At 40.2% G+C, this 16,653-nt stretch overlaps 1 protein-coding gene across 6 annotated transcripts in view; it reads right to left on the bottom strand.

Annotated features, from left to right (window-relative positions):
• LOC125453192 (synaptotagmin-like protein 2) overlaps positions 1-16,653 on the bottom strand; it is a 142,191-nt gene that overhangs the window by 77,619 nt on the left and 47,919 nt on the right. For all 6 annotated transcript variants that reach the window (XM_048532424.2, XM_048532425.2, XM_048532426.2 and 3 more), the window contains exon 2: positions 13,168-13,592. In XM_048532424.2, coding sequence (XP_048388381.1) covers positions 13,168-13,268 — 101 coding nt within the window. In that variant the 5' untranslated portion in view covers positions 13,269-13,592. The remainder of the gene's footprint in view (positions 1-13,167; positions 13,593-16,653) is intronic.

Raw genomic sequence — 16,653 nt, 5'->3', positions numbered from 1 at the left:
AAAGGTCAGCATGCAGGTACGGCAAGGAATTAGGAAAACTAACAAATGTTGTCTTTAATCAGAAGGAGAATTGAATATACAAGTTAAGCTTCAATTTTGCAGGCTTCTTGTGAGACCACATCTGGAGTACTGCACATGCTATTGGTCCCCTATTTAAAGGAAGGATACAAATAAAATGGGGACAGTACGCAGAAGATTCATTAAACTAATGTCTGGAATGGGAAAATTACCTTGAGGAAAGTTTCAGATTAGGCTTATATCCCCTCGATTTTAGAGAATTGAGAGGGCACGCAAGGGAAACAAAATCCTGAGTGTATTGACAAGAGTGATGTGGAGAGGACATTTTCCTTTGATGGAAGAATCTAGAACTCAGGGTCACTTCTTAAAATTAAAATAATTCAGGAATTACCCATTTAAACAGAAATAAGGCAAAATTATTTTCACTCAGAGGGTCAGGAGCCTTTGGAACTCTCTCCCTGAAAAGAATGTAGAAGCAGTCTCCTTGAATATTTTTAACACTGAGCCAGATAGATTCTTATAAGGCATAGGGGTTAAATGATTATTTGGGCAGCGTGAATATAGATAGAAGTTTCAGCAATGATCCTACATAATGGAGGAACAGACTCGAAGGCCTGACTTTTATGTATCTCCTTTAATTATGTCAGCTTTTGTCTGGTTATGTTTAGTACATCCGGAAGCCAAGAAGAGAGGACTGGAAGAAAATGAGATAATAATCGATGACAGTAAACTAATGAATATTATTCAAGTGAGCAACAAGGTTGTGCATTCTTTAAAATTATCAAAAGGAAGAGAGGCCTAAGTGAACACAGGCTCGTTAGAGAATAATGCTGGGGAAATAATGATGGGGAAACAGGGAATGGCACGGGAGTTGAATTAATACTTCATAACTATCTTTACAGTAAAAGACACAAATAGCATTCTAAAGGATATTTATAAAAATAATTCCAGGAAAGAATCGCTTGCCATATGAGCAGTTTAGGACACTGGGTCTTTATACGATGAAGTTTACAAAGCTGAGTGGGGATCTCATTGAAACTGACAGAATACAGACAGGCTTGGATAGATTGGGCATGGAGATGTTGATTTACTTGTAGGAGATATTAGGACCCAAGGGCACAGCCTCAGAGTAAAGAAATGACCCTTTAGTACTGAGATGAGGAGGAATTTCTTCAGCCAGTAGGTGGTGAATCTGTGGAACTCATTGCCAGAGCATGCTGTAGAGGCCAAGTCATTGAGTGTTTTTAAGGCAGAGATAGACAAGCTCTCTATTAGTAAGGGCATCAAGGGTTATGGAGAGAAGGCAATAGATTGGGTTGAGGGTCATTTCAGCCAAGATTGAATGGTAGAGTAGACTTGATGAGCCAAATGGCCTAATTCTGCTTCTACACATTATGGGTTTATTAGCAGGATAAATGAGTCATTTCCTCACTGGCAAACTATATCTATTGAATTGCTGCAGGAATGAATGCTGAAGCTTAGCTGCTCATGATCAATATTAATTGCTTAGAAGGGATAGACTGTACTGTATCATAAGCAGAACTGACTATAAAGATAAATAGGTAAGCAAGTTGAGAAGAGGGTTTGGAGAGTGTGGAAGTCAAATATATTAACTAAGCAAGTGAACAAAACAATTAGCAAATGATGCATTACGAGAAGAAAATGTGATGTTGCTACTTTGGCAGGAAGAATAGAAAAGCAGACACCTTAAAGAAAGATTGGAGCATATTCCAACACATGAGAACTACATGTCTTCTACATTAATCACAAACATTTGAATACAGATGAAGAAAGTTATGGGGCAAACAAATGGAATATCTTTCAGAGGATGAAGCATAAAAGTAGGGAAGATGTGCTACAGCTGTTTGGGACATTTGAGAGACCACAACTGTATATCTACAGAGTTTCAAAGTCCTTACTCAAGGAAGGACATCCCTGCCTTGGAAACAGTTCAGAACTGGTTCACTAAACTGATTCCTTGGATAAAGGAGTTGGACTCCTCTTAAGCCTTTCCTCACGTTGGCCCAATACCAGAACTTCCCAAAGGATTGTGAGCTCATATTTTGGAATGGACACCTCGCTACTGACTCATCATTCCCGATCATTCAACTGTTCCTCGGTTTGAAGCTTTGTATGAAATATAGTGTCTGTAGCAGCCAGTGTCTCTGCCTCATCTTTTACCCAGGGTGTGTGCGCACGCATGCGCACACACAGCTACCACTGCTCAGTTCAGTGCCTAAGTGGCGTAAAGACATCAGGACTTCTGAACAATTAAGACAGCACTGCTGCCTCACAGCACCAGGGACCTGGGTTTGATTCCAGCTTCAACTGACTGTGTGGAGTTTGTTCATTCTCCCTATGACTGCATGGGTTTCCTCCCGCAGCCCAAAGATGCACTGGTTAGGTGGATTGGCCATGCTAAATTGCCCATCATGACCAGGGATGTAGAGGCTAGGTGGAAAAGCCATGGAAAATGCAGGACTACAGTGATATGGCAGAGGGGTGTTTCTGTTTGGGATGCTCTTCACAAGGATCAGTATGGACCTGATGGGCCAAATAGCCTGCTTCCATGCTGTAGGCATTCTACGAAAATCAGATGATGTAAAGCTTCACCAAGATAGCAGCTGAGACAGTTGCTGCCTCCACAAAGTTCTGACCTATACGTCTATTTATAAAGCCCAGGACTCCCATATCTCATTTATTATTTTCCAAATTCACCCCACCTATCTCAACCACTTATGTGTCTATCGCCTCCAAGGTCTCTCTGCTCCTGTACCCTCCTTTAAAACTATCATGAAGTATCCAGTTACAATACAGAGGAAGAAACTGCTCCCAGTCATAATAGGATTGAGAATAAATCACAAGTTTAAAAAGTGTTTTGCAAAACAAGTAAATATGAGATGTAAAAAGGTCTTTTTCACAAGGAGAGTGGCCTGACTGTGAAAGAACTTTCTATAAACAGTCTGGTTCACATCTGTATTAAAATCCAACGGTATGTTGGTGTTTTTTCTGCTTCATCTTACTCCCTTCAAAAACAAAAGTCATCCATGGAGCCCTGGCTTTGTTTCTTTGTATACATTGCCACAAGGGCGAATATGTACCTCGACCGTACTTGAACGCACACTGCTCAAGAAGACGTTTATTGGTTAATTACAGCTTTTCTGGGCAATTTTTGATTCCAATTTATCTCTGCCTAATCAGTAAAATATTCCTGGTCAAGCTTCTAAAGAATATTCAGAGAATAAGTGTCAAGGAAAACAAACTTTATTTAAAAAAGACTTACTGGGGCTTCATTTTGTCATGATGCTGTAAAAGAGAAAGATCATATAACATTGCAACACTTCCTGAAAAGTGTACAGTGCCTCATTGATACTTAAGCCAGACTCAACATCTTATACCACAAGAAGTTTTCACCCCACAATAGTTAGTCCTGCTCCAATTAACTGTTACACTGGATCAATCCTTGTCCTTCATAGATCCATGGATTAACAGGAAGCTTGAGGTACCATGATCACTACACTGTAAAAGTTGTCTTGTTGATACTTGATCCACATCTCCCAACTCATTCCCCAAAAACAGAACCAGCAATACCTATTCATTAGATTTGAAACAGTGATTCCAAAATTAACCTGAACACACACTAGAAGCTTTTTCCCATAATGATAATTATTTCAATATAGTCTGAGCCCTCAAGTATTTTTCCCATAGATCATGCACCTCTCATTGCTATGCAAATATGTTCCTTTATATCTTTTACACTAGCTTTTTTTGTTTACAAAATATACCCAATTGTGGCTATTAGCTATAATCCTTAACCCCTTCAATTTTCTCTCCAACATACTGAATAAACATTGTTACCCCTCCTTTCATTCCTGAAATTGTTGTATTCAGGAATATTTGAGTTTGTGGTCCTGCATTTTTTGAACCAGTCTCCACTATCACTACATCATATTCCTACATGGCCACCTGAAACTCAGACATATTTGTCATAGTCTGTGCATTTCCATAACTTCAACCTTACAATTTCATCTTTCTGTGACTTCACTTAATACATTCCTTTTTCTTAATGTACTGCAACGGGTCTCTCCTTATTCTTTATGTATCTTGTTTTTTTCTCCCCCCTGCCTCGCTACAATTATGTCCTAGGTTGCTACGTAGAGATAAAGTCATTAAAAGGATGCAGAATGTGTTCCAGTAAGTCTCTGATAAAGACTTATGGAAAAAAGACAGACTTATGGAAAAAAGACTTAAACGGTGAACATGTGAAATGCACTACCAAAAATTTGAAAGCAAATAGTTTGCAGCATTTAAAAAGGGTACATCAGCACTTTTTGGAAAATGGAATAAGAAGATAATGTTCACACAGCAAGATGAAGTAAGGCAAGAAGAGGATCCTGTGAAGCAATGAATATTGACATAGACCTGTGCTGTAACATCCATGACTGTGTTTTGCCATCGATCATTGAGAGCTCAATTTCAGAGTTCTATTTTAATATCATATCTGCAAGCATAAGACACACTTTAAAAACGAGGTCCAAGGCACAACAAAATTTTGGCTTACAATTCTCATGAACATCCTATAAACCCTCACATGCTATATTTTTCCCTCTTTCTTAATTCAAGATAAAATGAAGCAAGTGACTGCCAATTAGTTCTGCCCACTAGCATGCCAATGATGCCATGGAAAATGCCCCCCACCCAAGTCAAATCCTATTGCAACACATGCCAGCTTTCACAGAAAGGGAAAGCCACAAGACAAAACACAGGTGATTTGTTCCCTGGTTAAAGAGATACGACCAATTGGAGATTTAAAGATACTAGAAGATTGACACTGGCATAGCCAGAAGGAGTTATTAAATGGGGTCACTTTGCTTGAAATTGGTTCAGGAATTCTCAGAAGACAGATAAATGATTTTAGTGGACACTGAACATTTATGACTTGACCATAATGAGTAAGGAGGACAGGTGAAAGACAGCCTGCTGGCAATTGGGAGCAACTTCTTACAGTTCCAGTAAAGACAATTCTGTGAAAAGTACAGCATACATAGAAACATATCATGGGGCTTTTGGTTGTTAGGAAAGATGATCTCTTTATTGTAATTTAGTATATAATCCAAGTAACTTAATTGAGGTTGACTAATTTGTAACAGTAGAGTCTTCTCTCATGTGATCAAACTTTCAATGAGGTATGAACCCATGCCCTTCTGACGCAATGGCTAAAAGGTGACAACTAAGAAAGAAATTACAGCATAAGATGGTGCTCAACTAATTATTCTGATACTCATTGCCTTGACATAGAAAAGATACTCCAGGGTGCCCAGCATGAATGCTTTCAGGAAAAGGAGAAGAAGTTGAATGTCTATGCATTTTTGGAAAGTGAAATCCAAGAATAAGTAATGTGCAACATAAAGTGTGCATAAATTCAATTTACATATCATCACAATTCATTATAGAGAAACTGCACACATAGTATACTAAGTAGTAAAACTGCCCAAAAATAGTTTTTGAAATTCAATTTGACAGAATCATGAGGTGGTCACAGAGTCGTAATTACGACTCCAGAGTTTTCATCAAAGGCTGAATATAACAAACAAGATGAAATTTAAAAACTATGCAACAACTGCTGCTCTGTTTCACTGCCTTTTAATTATTTTTAATCAAATGAAGTGAACGTTAAGTTCCGTCAAACAAATAAAAAAAGACTTCTTGCATCTTGCTGCAACATATCATATGATAATTAAAGACTGTGGTGCAATCTTTGGAAAGCAGCAATCAACAAAATTAAAATTCACATGGTAACTCTTATACTGAGTAAATCCTAAGCATGTTTAAAAACAAAATTTGTAAACCAGACTTTTCCAAAGGAGGGAACCTTGTGGCATGCTTAGTTACTGGTAATTAGAATTTATTTTCAGCATCCTTCTGTTCAAAAATATTTTTGTCTCTAGGCTGCCGCAAGTCTTTGAAATAAAACATGTCAGCTTTCCTATTTGTTATAAAATTCTAGACTCTCAATGCATTATAAACTGAATTCTGAGAGTTTGGTAACTGTGATGCTTTGTAAGTTGTTCACCCATTCCTTTGGAAGGCAGACTATATCAATTCATATAAGAGTAATTCCAACTGCTTGACTCATCTTCGTTCCCTTCAAGTTTCGTGTCGCTTCTCTTTTCTTTGACACATACATGTAAAATCAAATTCCTACTGGAAAGTGATGAACATGTTGATAGACTTCAGGAGGGTAAACAAACATTTGGCAGATTAAACTTAATGCAGAAAAGTTTGAAATGATGCATTCCAGAAAGAAAAATATGTAGCACCAACCAAATGATGCAATTTCAAAGGGAATGCAGGGAAAGAGCTGGGCAAGTATCTTTACAAGTGTTCAAAGTTCAAAAAGGTATCTAAAACACAAATCAGATCCTGAACTTCATAAATAGAAATAGGGACTAAATATGCCATCTCATAATGGAAATGCAAATCAGGCTTCGAAAGGCTCAAATATTTGTCAGATACCGTTGTGCGTTTAGATTTGGAAACCCTGTTTAAAACACTTGTTGGAGTGTTTATGACCACTGGGTGAAACTGGAGGAGCAGTAAAGAACCTAAACTTAAACTGAGTAATAGAACCCATAGGCTGGTATCCAGGAGTGCACACAGCCTGGAAAGCACCCATACTTCTAGCTTGGGGTACTTAAATTGCTTAGCAACATCCAAATCAGAACCAATCAAAATAAACGAGATAACAAGGTGTAGAGCTACATGAACACAGCAGGTCAACAACAGAGAAGCAGGAAAGCTGACATTTTGGCTTAGGCCCTTCTTCAGAAATGGGGGAAGGGAAGAGAGCTCTGAAACAAATAGGAAGAGAGGGGTAGGCAGATAGAAGATAGATAAAGGAGAAGATAGTTGGAGAGGAGACAGACAGGTCAAAGAGGCAGGAGTGGAGCCAGTAAAGGTGAGCATAGGTGGGGTGTTAGGAAAGGGATAAGTCAGTCCAGGGAAGATGGACAGGTCAAGGGGACGGGATGAGGCTAGTCGGTAGGAGATAGGGGTGGGGCTTGAGGTGGGTGGGGGGGATAGGTAATGTAAAATGTTCTCCAAAGTCCACCCCAGGTTGCTGCTTGTCTGGATGACATGCTTTTAACGGGGAAGATCAATAAAGAGCACTTAGAGAACTTGGACATAGTGCTTAGATATTTTTCCCAAGGTGGGCATATGCCTTAGGAGGGGAAAGTGTGTGTGTTCCAAGCATACCCAGTGAACCACTAAGACCACAGAATCAACTCAACTTGTTACACCTGTTGGAAGATTATAGTGAACACAATCAAAGGTGCCCCAGCTCCCACATTTGTACCTGGCTTAAGCCTTCCCTTGGATTGGTGAATTATTACAGAAAGTCCATACATAATCTAGTCTCCATCCTGCTTTTGAAGAGGCAGCCTTGGAAATGGAGTCACAGCCAAGATTGTAGCCTTTAGGCCAGTGAAGAAGCAGCTATCATCTAAGATACTGGCACACTATGATCATAAGCGAGACCTGGTGCTAATGAACGAAACCGCTCCTCATTACTGTATCGGGGTAGTTTTGACTCTCAGAGGGCCCGATGGAGAGGAACACCCAATAGCGTATACTTCACTGACTTTGGCTGATGCAGAGTGCAGATACGCCCAAATAGAGAAAAAAGGTTTCTTTGGCATGGGAAACTTCCACCAATAACTTTAAGGACATAAATTTGTAAGAGTTACAAACCACGTGTCTTGCTAGGTCTACTCAAAAAAGAGGACAATGCCATGCTGCCCATAGCTTCAGGTCAAACTTAGCGGTGGTCTGTCTTTCTAAGTTTGATTAATTACAATTTGGAACGCTGTCTGGAAGATCAACTGGCTAATGCCTTAAGCTGCCTCCCACTGGCAGATACTCCACCAGAAGAGTCCTTTCTAATTTTAAACTCTCTAAATACCCGTCTGTTAACGGCTGACTAATATTAGACTGTGGGCGCTAAAAGATCCAGTTCTGAAAAAACTAAAACAGTTGATAGGGATGCCCCGGTAAATGAAAGGGTCATCACAACCAGAACTGAAACCTTTCTGGAGGCAAAGAGATCAGATCACCATAAAGGATGGTATGTTATTATGGAGAGCGATTGTCTTGAGTCAAGATCACTGCCAGATACTGGCTGACTCCACCGGGGTCATCCAAGGGTGTCCAAAAAGATGACGTTGCAAGATGTTATGTTGGGTGGTCAGGATAGGATGTAGCCGTGGCTGCATTGGTGGGGCCGTGCCCAGAGTGTCAAGGAAAAAAATTACCACGAGCAGCTCCCCCACCATTTGTGGGAATGGTCGGGAAAACCAGGTTACACGTCAACTGCACCAATCCTTTCCTGGGTCCAACATTCTCAGTCATTGTGGATGCCCCCTCAAAGTGGTTGTACGTGCATAGACTTCATTTATCAAAACACAGGGGCAACAATAGAAAAGCTGAAAGTATCTTTTCCAATATACAGGCTCCCAGAGGTGTTGGTTACAGATAACAGGCCAACAAAGTTTGGTGCTGAAACGAGGGAAATGGTCCTCCCTGAGTAACAGGCTTGGTTGATGTGTGGTCAGGTCCTATAATGGACAAAATTTAGAAAAGTGAGGCAGTCCTGAACAAGCATCTGGACTGTATGAAAACTGGAAAACTCAGATGGAGCATGATCAAAACATACCCAGCCTTTCAAAGCAGCTGGAAAGGCTGTCCAAACAATGGGCTCTCCCTGTCCGTATGACATCAGAGAAACCTCAGAGTCTGAGATGGGCATGGCAGATGTTGCAGCTTCGACGCCTTTAACACCTGAACAGTAGGATGAATTTCTTTCAAGACACTCTGACGGAAGAGGGTGCTACAGTCATATCGCCCATATCCGAGGCTAAATTGAAGGAACCAGACCCGGTGCGTAAAATGCCCCAGGAGAGGCTACAAGAAAAAGAACAGGCCAGTGTCCCTGGTCCTAGAGGGGCAGGGATGTAGACATTATAATGAGGTCAGTCAGGTGGACCTCATACAATGAGTTCCCTGTTTGGACCAGGTTAACAGCTCCAATCAGGGAGGCCTGGCTTGCAGATATAAACAGGAGTGTCAGAGGTTCTGTTGACTCTGAGAAAGCTGAACCAGTGTCAAGTACCATGTACATGTAAATAAAGGGGGACTTGGTAACAGGATACTGGCCTCTGTGGGATTATTTCTATCAGGAGATTGTAATTTAGTTTCTTTCTAGCTGGTGTGTAAACCTAACAGGCACTTAAAAGGATTATATTTTTGCACTGGAAATTTTTTTTGCCCCAGGAACAAGGTGGCATGCTTGAATTCAAGCTCCATTAAAATTGTTAAAGATTTTATTCTTATAAAAACTTCTTCAAAAATATTATTGAATCCTACTGGGTACTGGTTTCTTTCAAAAGAACTCATGCATTGATCCAAATAGCTTTCCAGTTTCGAATCCATTAGTTATCTTTACTGCAGTCTGTAGACAAAGAAGGATTTCCCCAATTTAAAATTACAGCAATGTTTCAAATTTTGGCTGTCAAATTCAAGAGTCCATAAAAGCAATCTTACATTCAGCAAGGTTTCCTTTAAACAATGCTTGTGTTTGATGACCATCTAACCTGCTGAGTGCTGGCACACAATCAGGATGAAATATATGTGAAGTTTTCAAATTTAAAATGGACCGTCATCACAACCTCACTTTTACCTACAAATTTTCATCATTTTTCATGATAGGTTGATTAATTAAGCTCCAACAATTGCCACAATGTTAATGCAGCAACAGCAAAATGGAAACCCACCGGATTTAAGCTTCACGCTAAATACCTGTATTACAGAAGTGCTATGATAGGACTTTTGCCCTTTCTAGCCCAGGAATCTCAAGGCGTCAATTTCTCTCATGCATTTTCATGGCTCCTTCCTTTGCTAGTGGAAATCTACCCCATGGCTCTACTTCCAGTGCATCCAGATTATGAACAACTTCAATGGATCTTGGTAATCATACAGTTATACCTTAAGCTGTTTTTCAGTAACTTTTTCATATTTGTACTTCATTAAAATACTGCTGTTCTGCAGCATCTTTATATTTTATGGCACTTCTACGATACCTTCAGAAGTTTCCAGAAAATATGTTTACATGCCAATTTTGCTTTGATTAATTTTCTACTTATTGTTGATAATTTTCTTTCCATTTGCAAATTTTGACTGAATTATTTTGTGGATCCCTGGTTACTCTCTAAACTATCCATCCACTTCCATCCCAGACCAAATGGGCACCAGCAGCAAACTTGCCTGTTTTGCAATGGGTTTCTGCATTTATGTTATTAACCAAAATAAATCAGGCTTTTAGTTGCTGCATGATAGAACATAGAACAGTACAGCACAGAACAGGCCCTTCAGCCCACAATGTTGTGCCAACCATTGATCCTCATGTATGCACCCTCAAATTTCTGTGACCACATGCATGTCCAGCAGTCTCTTAAATGACCCCAATGACCTTGCTTCCACAACTGCTGCTGGCAACGCATTCCATGCTCTCACAACTCTCTGTGTAAAGAACCCGCCTCTGACATCCCCTCTATACTTTCCACCAACCAGCTTAAAACTATGACCCCTCGTGCTAGCCATTTCTGCCCTGGGAAATAGTCTCTGGCTATCAACTCTATTTATGCCTCTCATTATCTTGTACACCTCAATTAGGTCCCCTCTCCTCCTCTTTTTCTCCAATGAAAAGAGACCGAGCTCAGTCAACCTCTCTTCATTAGGTAAGCCCTCCAGTCCAGGCAGCATCCTGGTAAACCTCCTCTGTACCCTCTCCAAAGCATCCACATCTTTCCTATAATAGGGCGACCAGAACTAGACGCAGTATTCCAAGTGCAGTCTAACCAAAGTTTTATAGAGCTGCAACAAGATCTCACGACTCTTAAACTCAATCCCCCTGCTAATGAAAGCCAAAACACCACATGCTTTCTTAACAACCCTGTCCACTTGGGTGGCCATTTTAAGGGATCTATGTATCTGCACACCAAGATCCCTCTGTTCCTCCACACTGCCAAGAATCCTATCCTTAATCCTGTACTCAGCTTTCAAATTCGACCTTCCAAAATGCATCACCTTGCATTTATCCAGGTTGAACTCCATCTGCCACCTCTCAGCCCATCTCTGCATCCTGTCAATGTCCCGCTGCAGCCTACAACAGCCCTCTTTACTGTCAATGACACCTCCAACCTTCGTGTCGTCTGCAAACTTGCTGACCCATCCTTCAATACCCTCATACAAGTCATTAATAAAAATTACAAACAGTAGAGGCCCAAGGACAGATCCCTGTGGAACACCACTCACCACTGACTTCCAGGCAGAATATTTTCCTTCTACTACCACTCGCTGTCTTCTGTTGGCCAGCCAATTCTGTATCCAGACAGCTAAGTTCCCCTGTATCCCATTCATCCTGACCTTCTGAATGAGCCTACCATGGGGAGCCTTATCAAGTGCCTTGCTGAAATCCATATACACCACATCCCCAGCTCGATCCTCATCAACCTTTCTAGTCACATCCTCAAAGAACTCGATAAGGTTTGTGAGGCATGACCTGCCCCTCACAAAGCCGTGTTGACTGCAATTAATCAAGCCATGCTCTTCCAGATGGTCATAAATCCTATCCCTCAGAATCCTTTCTAACACCTTGCAGACGACAAACATGAGACTTACTGGTCTGTAATTGCCGGGGATTTCCCTATTTCCTTTCTTGAAGGGAGGAATTACATTTGCCTCTCTCCAGTCCTCAGGTACGACTCCAGTGGAGAGCAAGGATGCAAACATCTTCGCAAGTGGCGAAGCAATTGCATTTCTCGTTTCCCAAAGCAGCCGAGACAAATCTGGTCCAGGCCTGGCGACTTGTCAATCTTAATGTTTGACAAAATTTTCAGCACATCAGCTTCCTCTATCTCTATCCATTCCAGCACGCACACCTGCTCTTCAAAGGTTTCATTCACTACAAAGTTCGTTTCTTTCGTAAAGACAGAAGCAAAAAACTCATTTAGGGCTTTGCCTACCTCCTCAGACTCCACACACAAGTTCCCTATGCTATCCCTGATCGGCCCTACTCTTTCTTTGACCGTTCTCTTATTCCTCACGTAAGTGTTAAAATGCCTTTGTGTTCTCCCTAATCCGTTCTGCCAAGCCTTTCTCGTGCCCCCTCCTGGCTCTCCTCAGACCATTTTTGAGGTCCTTCCTCACCTGCCTGTAATCCTCTAGAGCTGAACTTGACCCAAGCTTCCTCCACCTTATGTAAGCTACCTTCTTCCTTTTCACAAGAAGCTCCACCGCTCTCGTCATCCAAGGTTCCTTTATCTTACCCCTTCTGGCCTTCTCAGAGGACATATTTATTCATCACTCGCAACAACTGTTCCTTAAACAGTGTCCACATGTCTATAGTGCCTTTACCATGGAACAATTGCTCCCAGTCCATGCTTCCTAACTCATGTCTAATCGCATCATAGTTTCCTCTTCCCCAATTAAATATCCTCCCATTTTGCCTAATCGTCTCCTTCTCCATAGCTATGTAGAATGTGAGGCAGTTATGGTCACTATCACCAAAATGCTCTCCCACCACAAGATCTGATACCTGCCCCGGCTTGTTTCCGAGCACCAAGTCTAGAATGGCCTCTCCCCTCGTCGGCCTGTCAACGTACTGAGTTAAGAAACCCTCCTGAACACACCTTACAAAAACAGCTCCATTCAAATCTTCTGCTCGAAGGAGGTTCCAATCAATATTGGGAAAGTTAAAGTCACCCATTACAACAACCCTACTACGTCCACACTTTTCCAAAATCTGCCAACCTATGCTTTCTTCAATCTCCCTGCTGCTATTGATGTACTCCACCGTTAGACATCCTTCCTGTAATAAAAAGTTATTTCTCTTCTTTCAGTTTTAGAAAATCTATTTATAACGTTTTATATTAAACTACCACTGATTTCTGCTAGTGTTTCAGTTTTTTTTAGCCTCTGTTCTGGAGCCATGTTGAGTGCAGCTAACTCCCTTGCTCATTATTGTGACAAAACAAGAAATCGTTAAACAATTTGAACAGATTTCTGCAAGCATAATATTTTTACAAATCTTACCTGACTCTCTTTTCTTCAACTTTTCGCAATTCTGCATCCCTCTGTAACACCCTCATGATAGCGGCTTGTTCTTCCTCTGTTAGGTGACTTAAGTCAATCATCTTGACAACTAAAATGAGACTTAGTAAACCTAATTTCCAAAATTCTTTTAGTTACTATCTCTTTGAAAACAAAAATCTAGATTTTACGTTTCTTTGTGACTCATTTTCAGTTTTACTAAATATTATGAATAACACTCAAGTGACCAGAAGCTTCCAAAACATCAGCCAAGTTATGCTAGTCTTTTGAGTTAAGCTCAACTTCATGTCCTCTGATGTTCAAAAATGCCAAAACTCCTTTACTGTTTAGGCCATAAGTTCATAATGATGTACATTTTCCTCAGCTGCACCATGCACTTCGATGCTCCGAATAACATGTAGCAGGCTCTGAAACAAAACAGAAAAGGCAAGAGAGGTGTTACCATTTAATTGCAGTTCAATTATATACAATATATATCAAAACACTTTTCATTTTAAATAATAACCTGAAAAGGCAATTATTACACAATTGTTGATTCAATAATGCATGATTGTTTTAAAAATAATGGTTCCTGCAATCTTGCTTAAGTATGTTTAAAAGTGTCACAGTCTTTTCGGATCTTTACAGGCCACATGCTATCACCTGGATGAAGCAATAAGCAGCAAAATGAATTCTCTAACTAACTTTCTGCAAGCACAACTTCATCATGATCATTATGGGGCCCAGGTAAGAAACACTAGCTTCTTCATTTGCAGGTCAGAAAGAAAATTCCTAACACACAACAGCAATCAGGTAAATGAGTCCTGTGATCTAAGTCAAGACTTGCAAGAATCATTTCCATGACTATTGTGCAGTGCCACTTTAAACGGTATATGTCAGAGTTCTGCTATTTATCTCTCAGGATTTATTTCCCTGAATCAATTATGGCGGCTAATTCTACAGCATCTGTACTCAGAAAACAGAACTAATATTTTGAATCCAGTAACCCTTCTTCAGAATGGATAGCATCTAGGAAAACGTGGTATTTAATGCTAATAGGAAGAGGCGGGGGAAAGGAGAGTGGTGTTAGATGCCTGAAGAAGATGCACTATACGCGGCACATTAACTCTGTTTTCTCTCCATAGATGCACTGGAACTGGTCAGTTTCTCCAGCACTTCCTGATTTTGAATCAGATTTCCAGCATCGGCAGGTTTTTTTTAAAAATTTTGGCTATTTAATTTTGCTAGCTATATAGGGCTATATGATTTTGGTACCACCAAAGATGAGAATGGAGGCAGATGGGTCTAACATTTTGGCAAAGGCAGTTTTAGGGCCAGTAGAATTATTTCCACCACTTTGATCCTTCTGCTGTCCCCCACCTCACCCAAAAAAGAATCCCAGTTCAGGTAGTTCACATCACCAATCCTCTTTACTATTGTGTCTTCTTAAAATAACCATCAGAAGCTAGAGATGACAAATGGGTCTCCATCAAGACATTGTGTAAGATTAACTATTTCTCCTCTCAAAACCTGTGACACCAGATTGGGTGGAACTAATGCAACTTTGACATCACCTGTTTCAAAACCATGTCGTCATAAAACATTAAGAACCTTGTTAGAAGTACTGAAAGGAAGCAGAGCTTTTCCAGCTGGCCTCTAGTTTTCCAACAAGAGGGAGGACAGTTTAATAACAGAATGCAGACACCCAGCAACAAGCTGGTTCTAGCCAGGCTTTAGAGGCCCCTTGCCTGACAGGAGCAGTTAAATTACATCTTGAACTTTTTTCCACCATCTTGTTGATTCAAAGTAAAGAACAACCTACTCCTTTTCATTAAGAACTATTTTCATGTTCTCCCAATGCAATTCTGAACTAAATCCAAAGATGGCAAATTGAAAATAGATGAAATGAAACCTGTCCAATGCTCAAATTTCTCTTGCTGTCCATAGCCTCAGTTTAGCTTTTTATTTGTCACAATCAATGATGGCAGCTATTGTTGAGTTTTAAACAAATTTAGAAGGATATGAGCTTGATGGCATTCAACTTTGGAATAGCAATTCATTCAGATAATCAGATGTAGATTGCCTGCCAGATCAGACTCAAAAACTGAACTTTAAATTTTAAAAGGATGGGGACAATTGAGAGCAAAAAGAATGCAGAAGCCACAGTAGCCTCAGAAGTTAACTGAACCCTTTTTGATTGGTTAGTGGTGCGCAAGCACCACTTATTACACAAGCATTCGTTGTCCATCCCTAATTGAGAGAGTTAAGAGTCAACCACTTTTCTGGAGTCTGGAGTTGCACACAGGCCAGACCAGGCAAGGATGGCTGTTACATTTTCACTAAAAGGACATTAGTGAACCAGATGGACTTTTAATAACAAGTGTAACATGGTCACCATTACACTTGGCATTTTTTTTTAAAGGATTCAAGTCCATTTTCTGAGATTATTAGACCGGGATTCCTGACTACTTGTCCTGTGGTTATCAGGTTCTGAAAATGTTCATGAGTCAGGTATCTAAAATACAGGTAAAAGTGAAGGAAATGGAAATTCATGTATAGATATAACTCTGTATGTAACAGTCTTGTATTTGACCTAATTTGATGACTGCACAGATGATGTCTGATGGAGGTGGCCACCATATGCAAGACTGGTAATAGTTCATTGCTGTCATGGTGTACTCCAGCTATATATGTGACAAACAAAAAAAGATGTGTCCTGGGCCCAGACGGTAAAAAACTACATTTCCCTGAGATAATCCAAATGAACAAACAAACAGTCATTGTTTTGCAGACACAGCAAGGCCTTTCAAAAAGTTGGCTTATTAGGTGCAAACATACAAAATTGGCTCTGGATCACCCCTTATCTTTTCTCATATGGTGATTGAAAGGTTCTCAAGCAACTATCTAATGTTTGTTGGTTAGGGATAAAGATTTCCTTTCTGATCCATGGATAACTGCTGTTGCAACTTCTTTTTGAAAGTGAAACTGGTCAGCATTAATTATCATGTCACAACAAGACATTTACACCTTACAGATATTGCTACAATCTGCCAGGTGGATTAAATTTCTACTGCTTAACTTGGCCACGTACTTCTATGCATCATCCTGTTGTTGTTAGATCAGGGGAATCTCTTCCAAAAACTGGTTGGGTTGAAGACTGCAAAATTACAACAGGGAGACTAATCCATGAGACTATGCACTGGCAGAAAAGCATATGATGTTGCTAAAGCACAAGGTAGCTTTAGAAAGCTATCTGCTTTCTAGAACCTTCAGGATATTCAACATTACCCCTCAATGCTGACTAGAAAAAAAACTGAAGAATCTGGAGACAGGATAAAAAGAGAGGAGAAAATGTTTTTTAGAAAGGGGAGAAGATAGATTGTTGAAGAATGAGAAAAAGAACTTACACGACAGAAGAAGCATCTCTAGTATTGGATAGATGAAACAACTGACCATCTCTGCAGCATTAACCTCACACATTTTTTACCA

This window comes from Stegostoma tigrinum, chromosome 6 (genome assembly GCF_030684315.1).
Source record: "Stegostoma tigrinum isolate sSteTig4 chromosome 6, sSteTig4.hap1, whole genome shotgun sequence".
NCBI lineage: Eukaryota > Metazoa > Chordata > Chondrichthyes > Orectolobiformes > Stegostomatidae > Stegostoma > Stegostoma tigrinum.
This window is presented reverse-complemented; position numbering and strand designations above follow the sequence as displayed.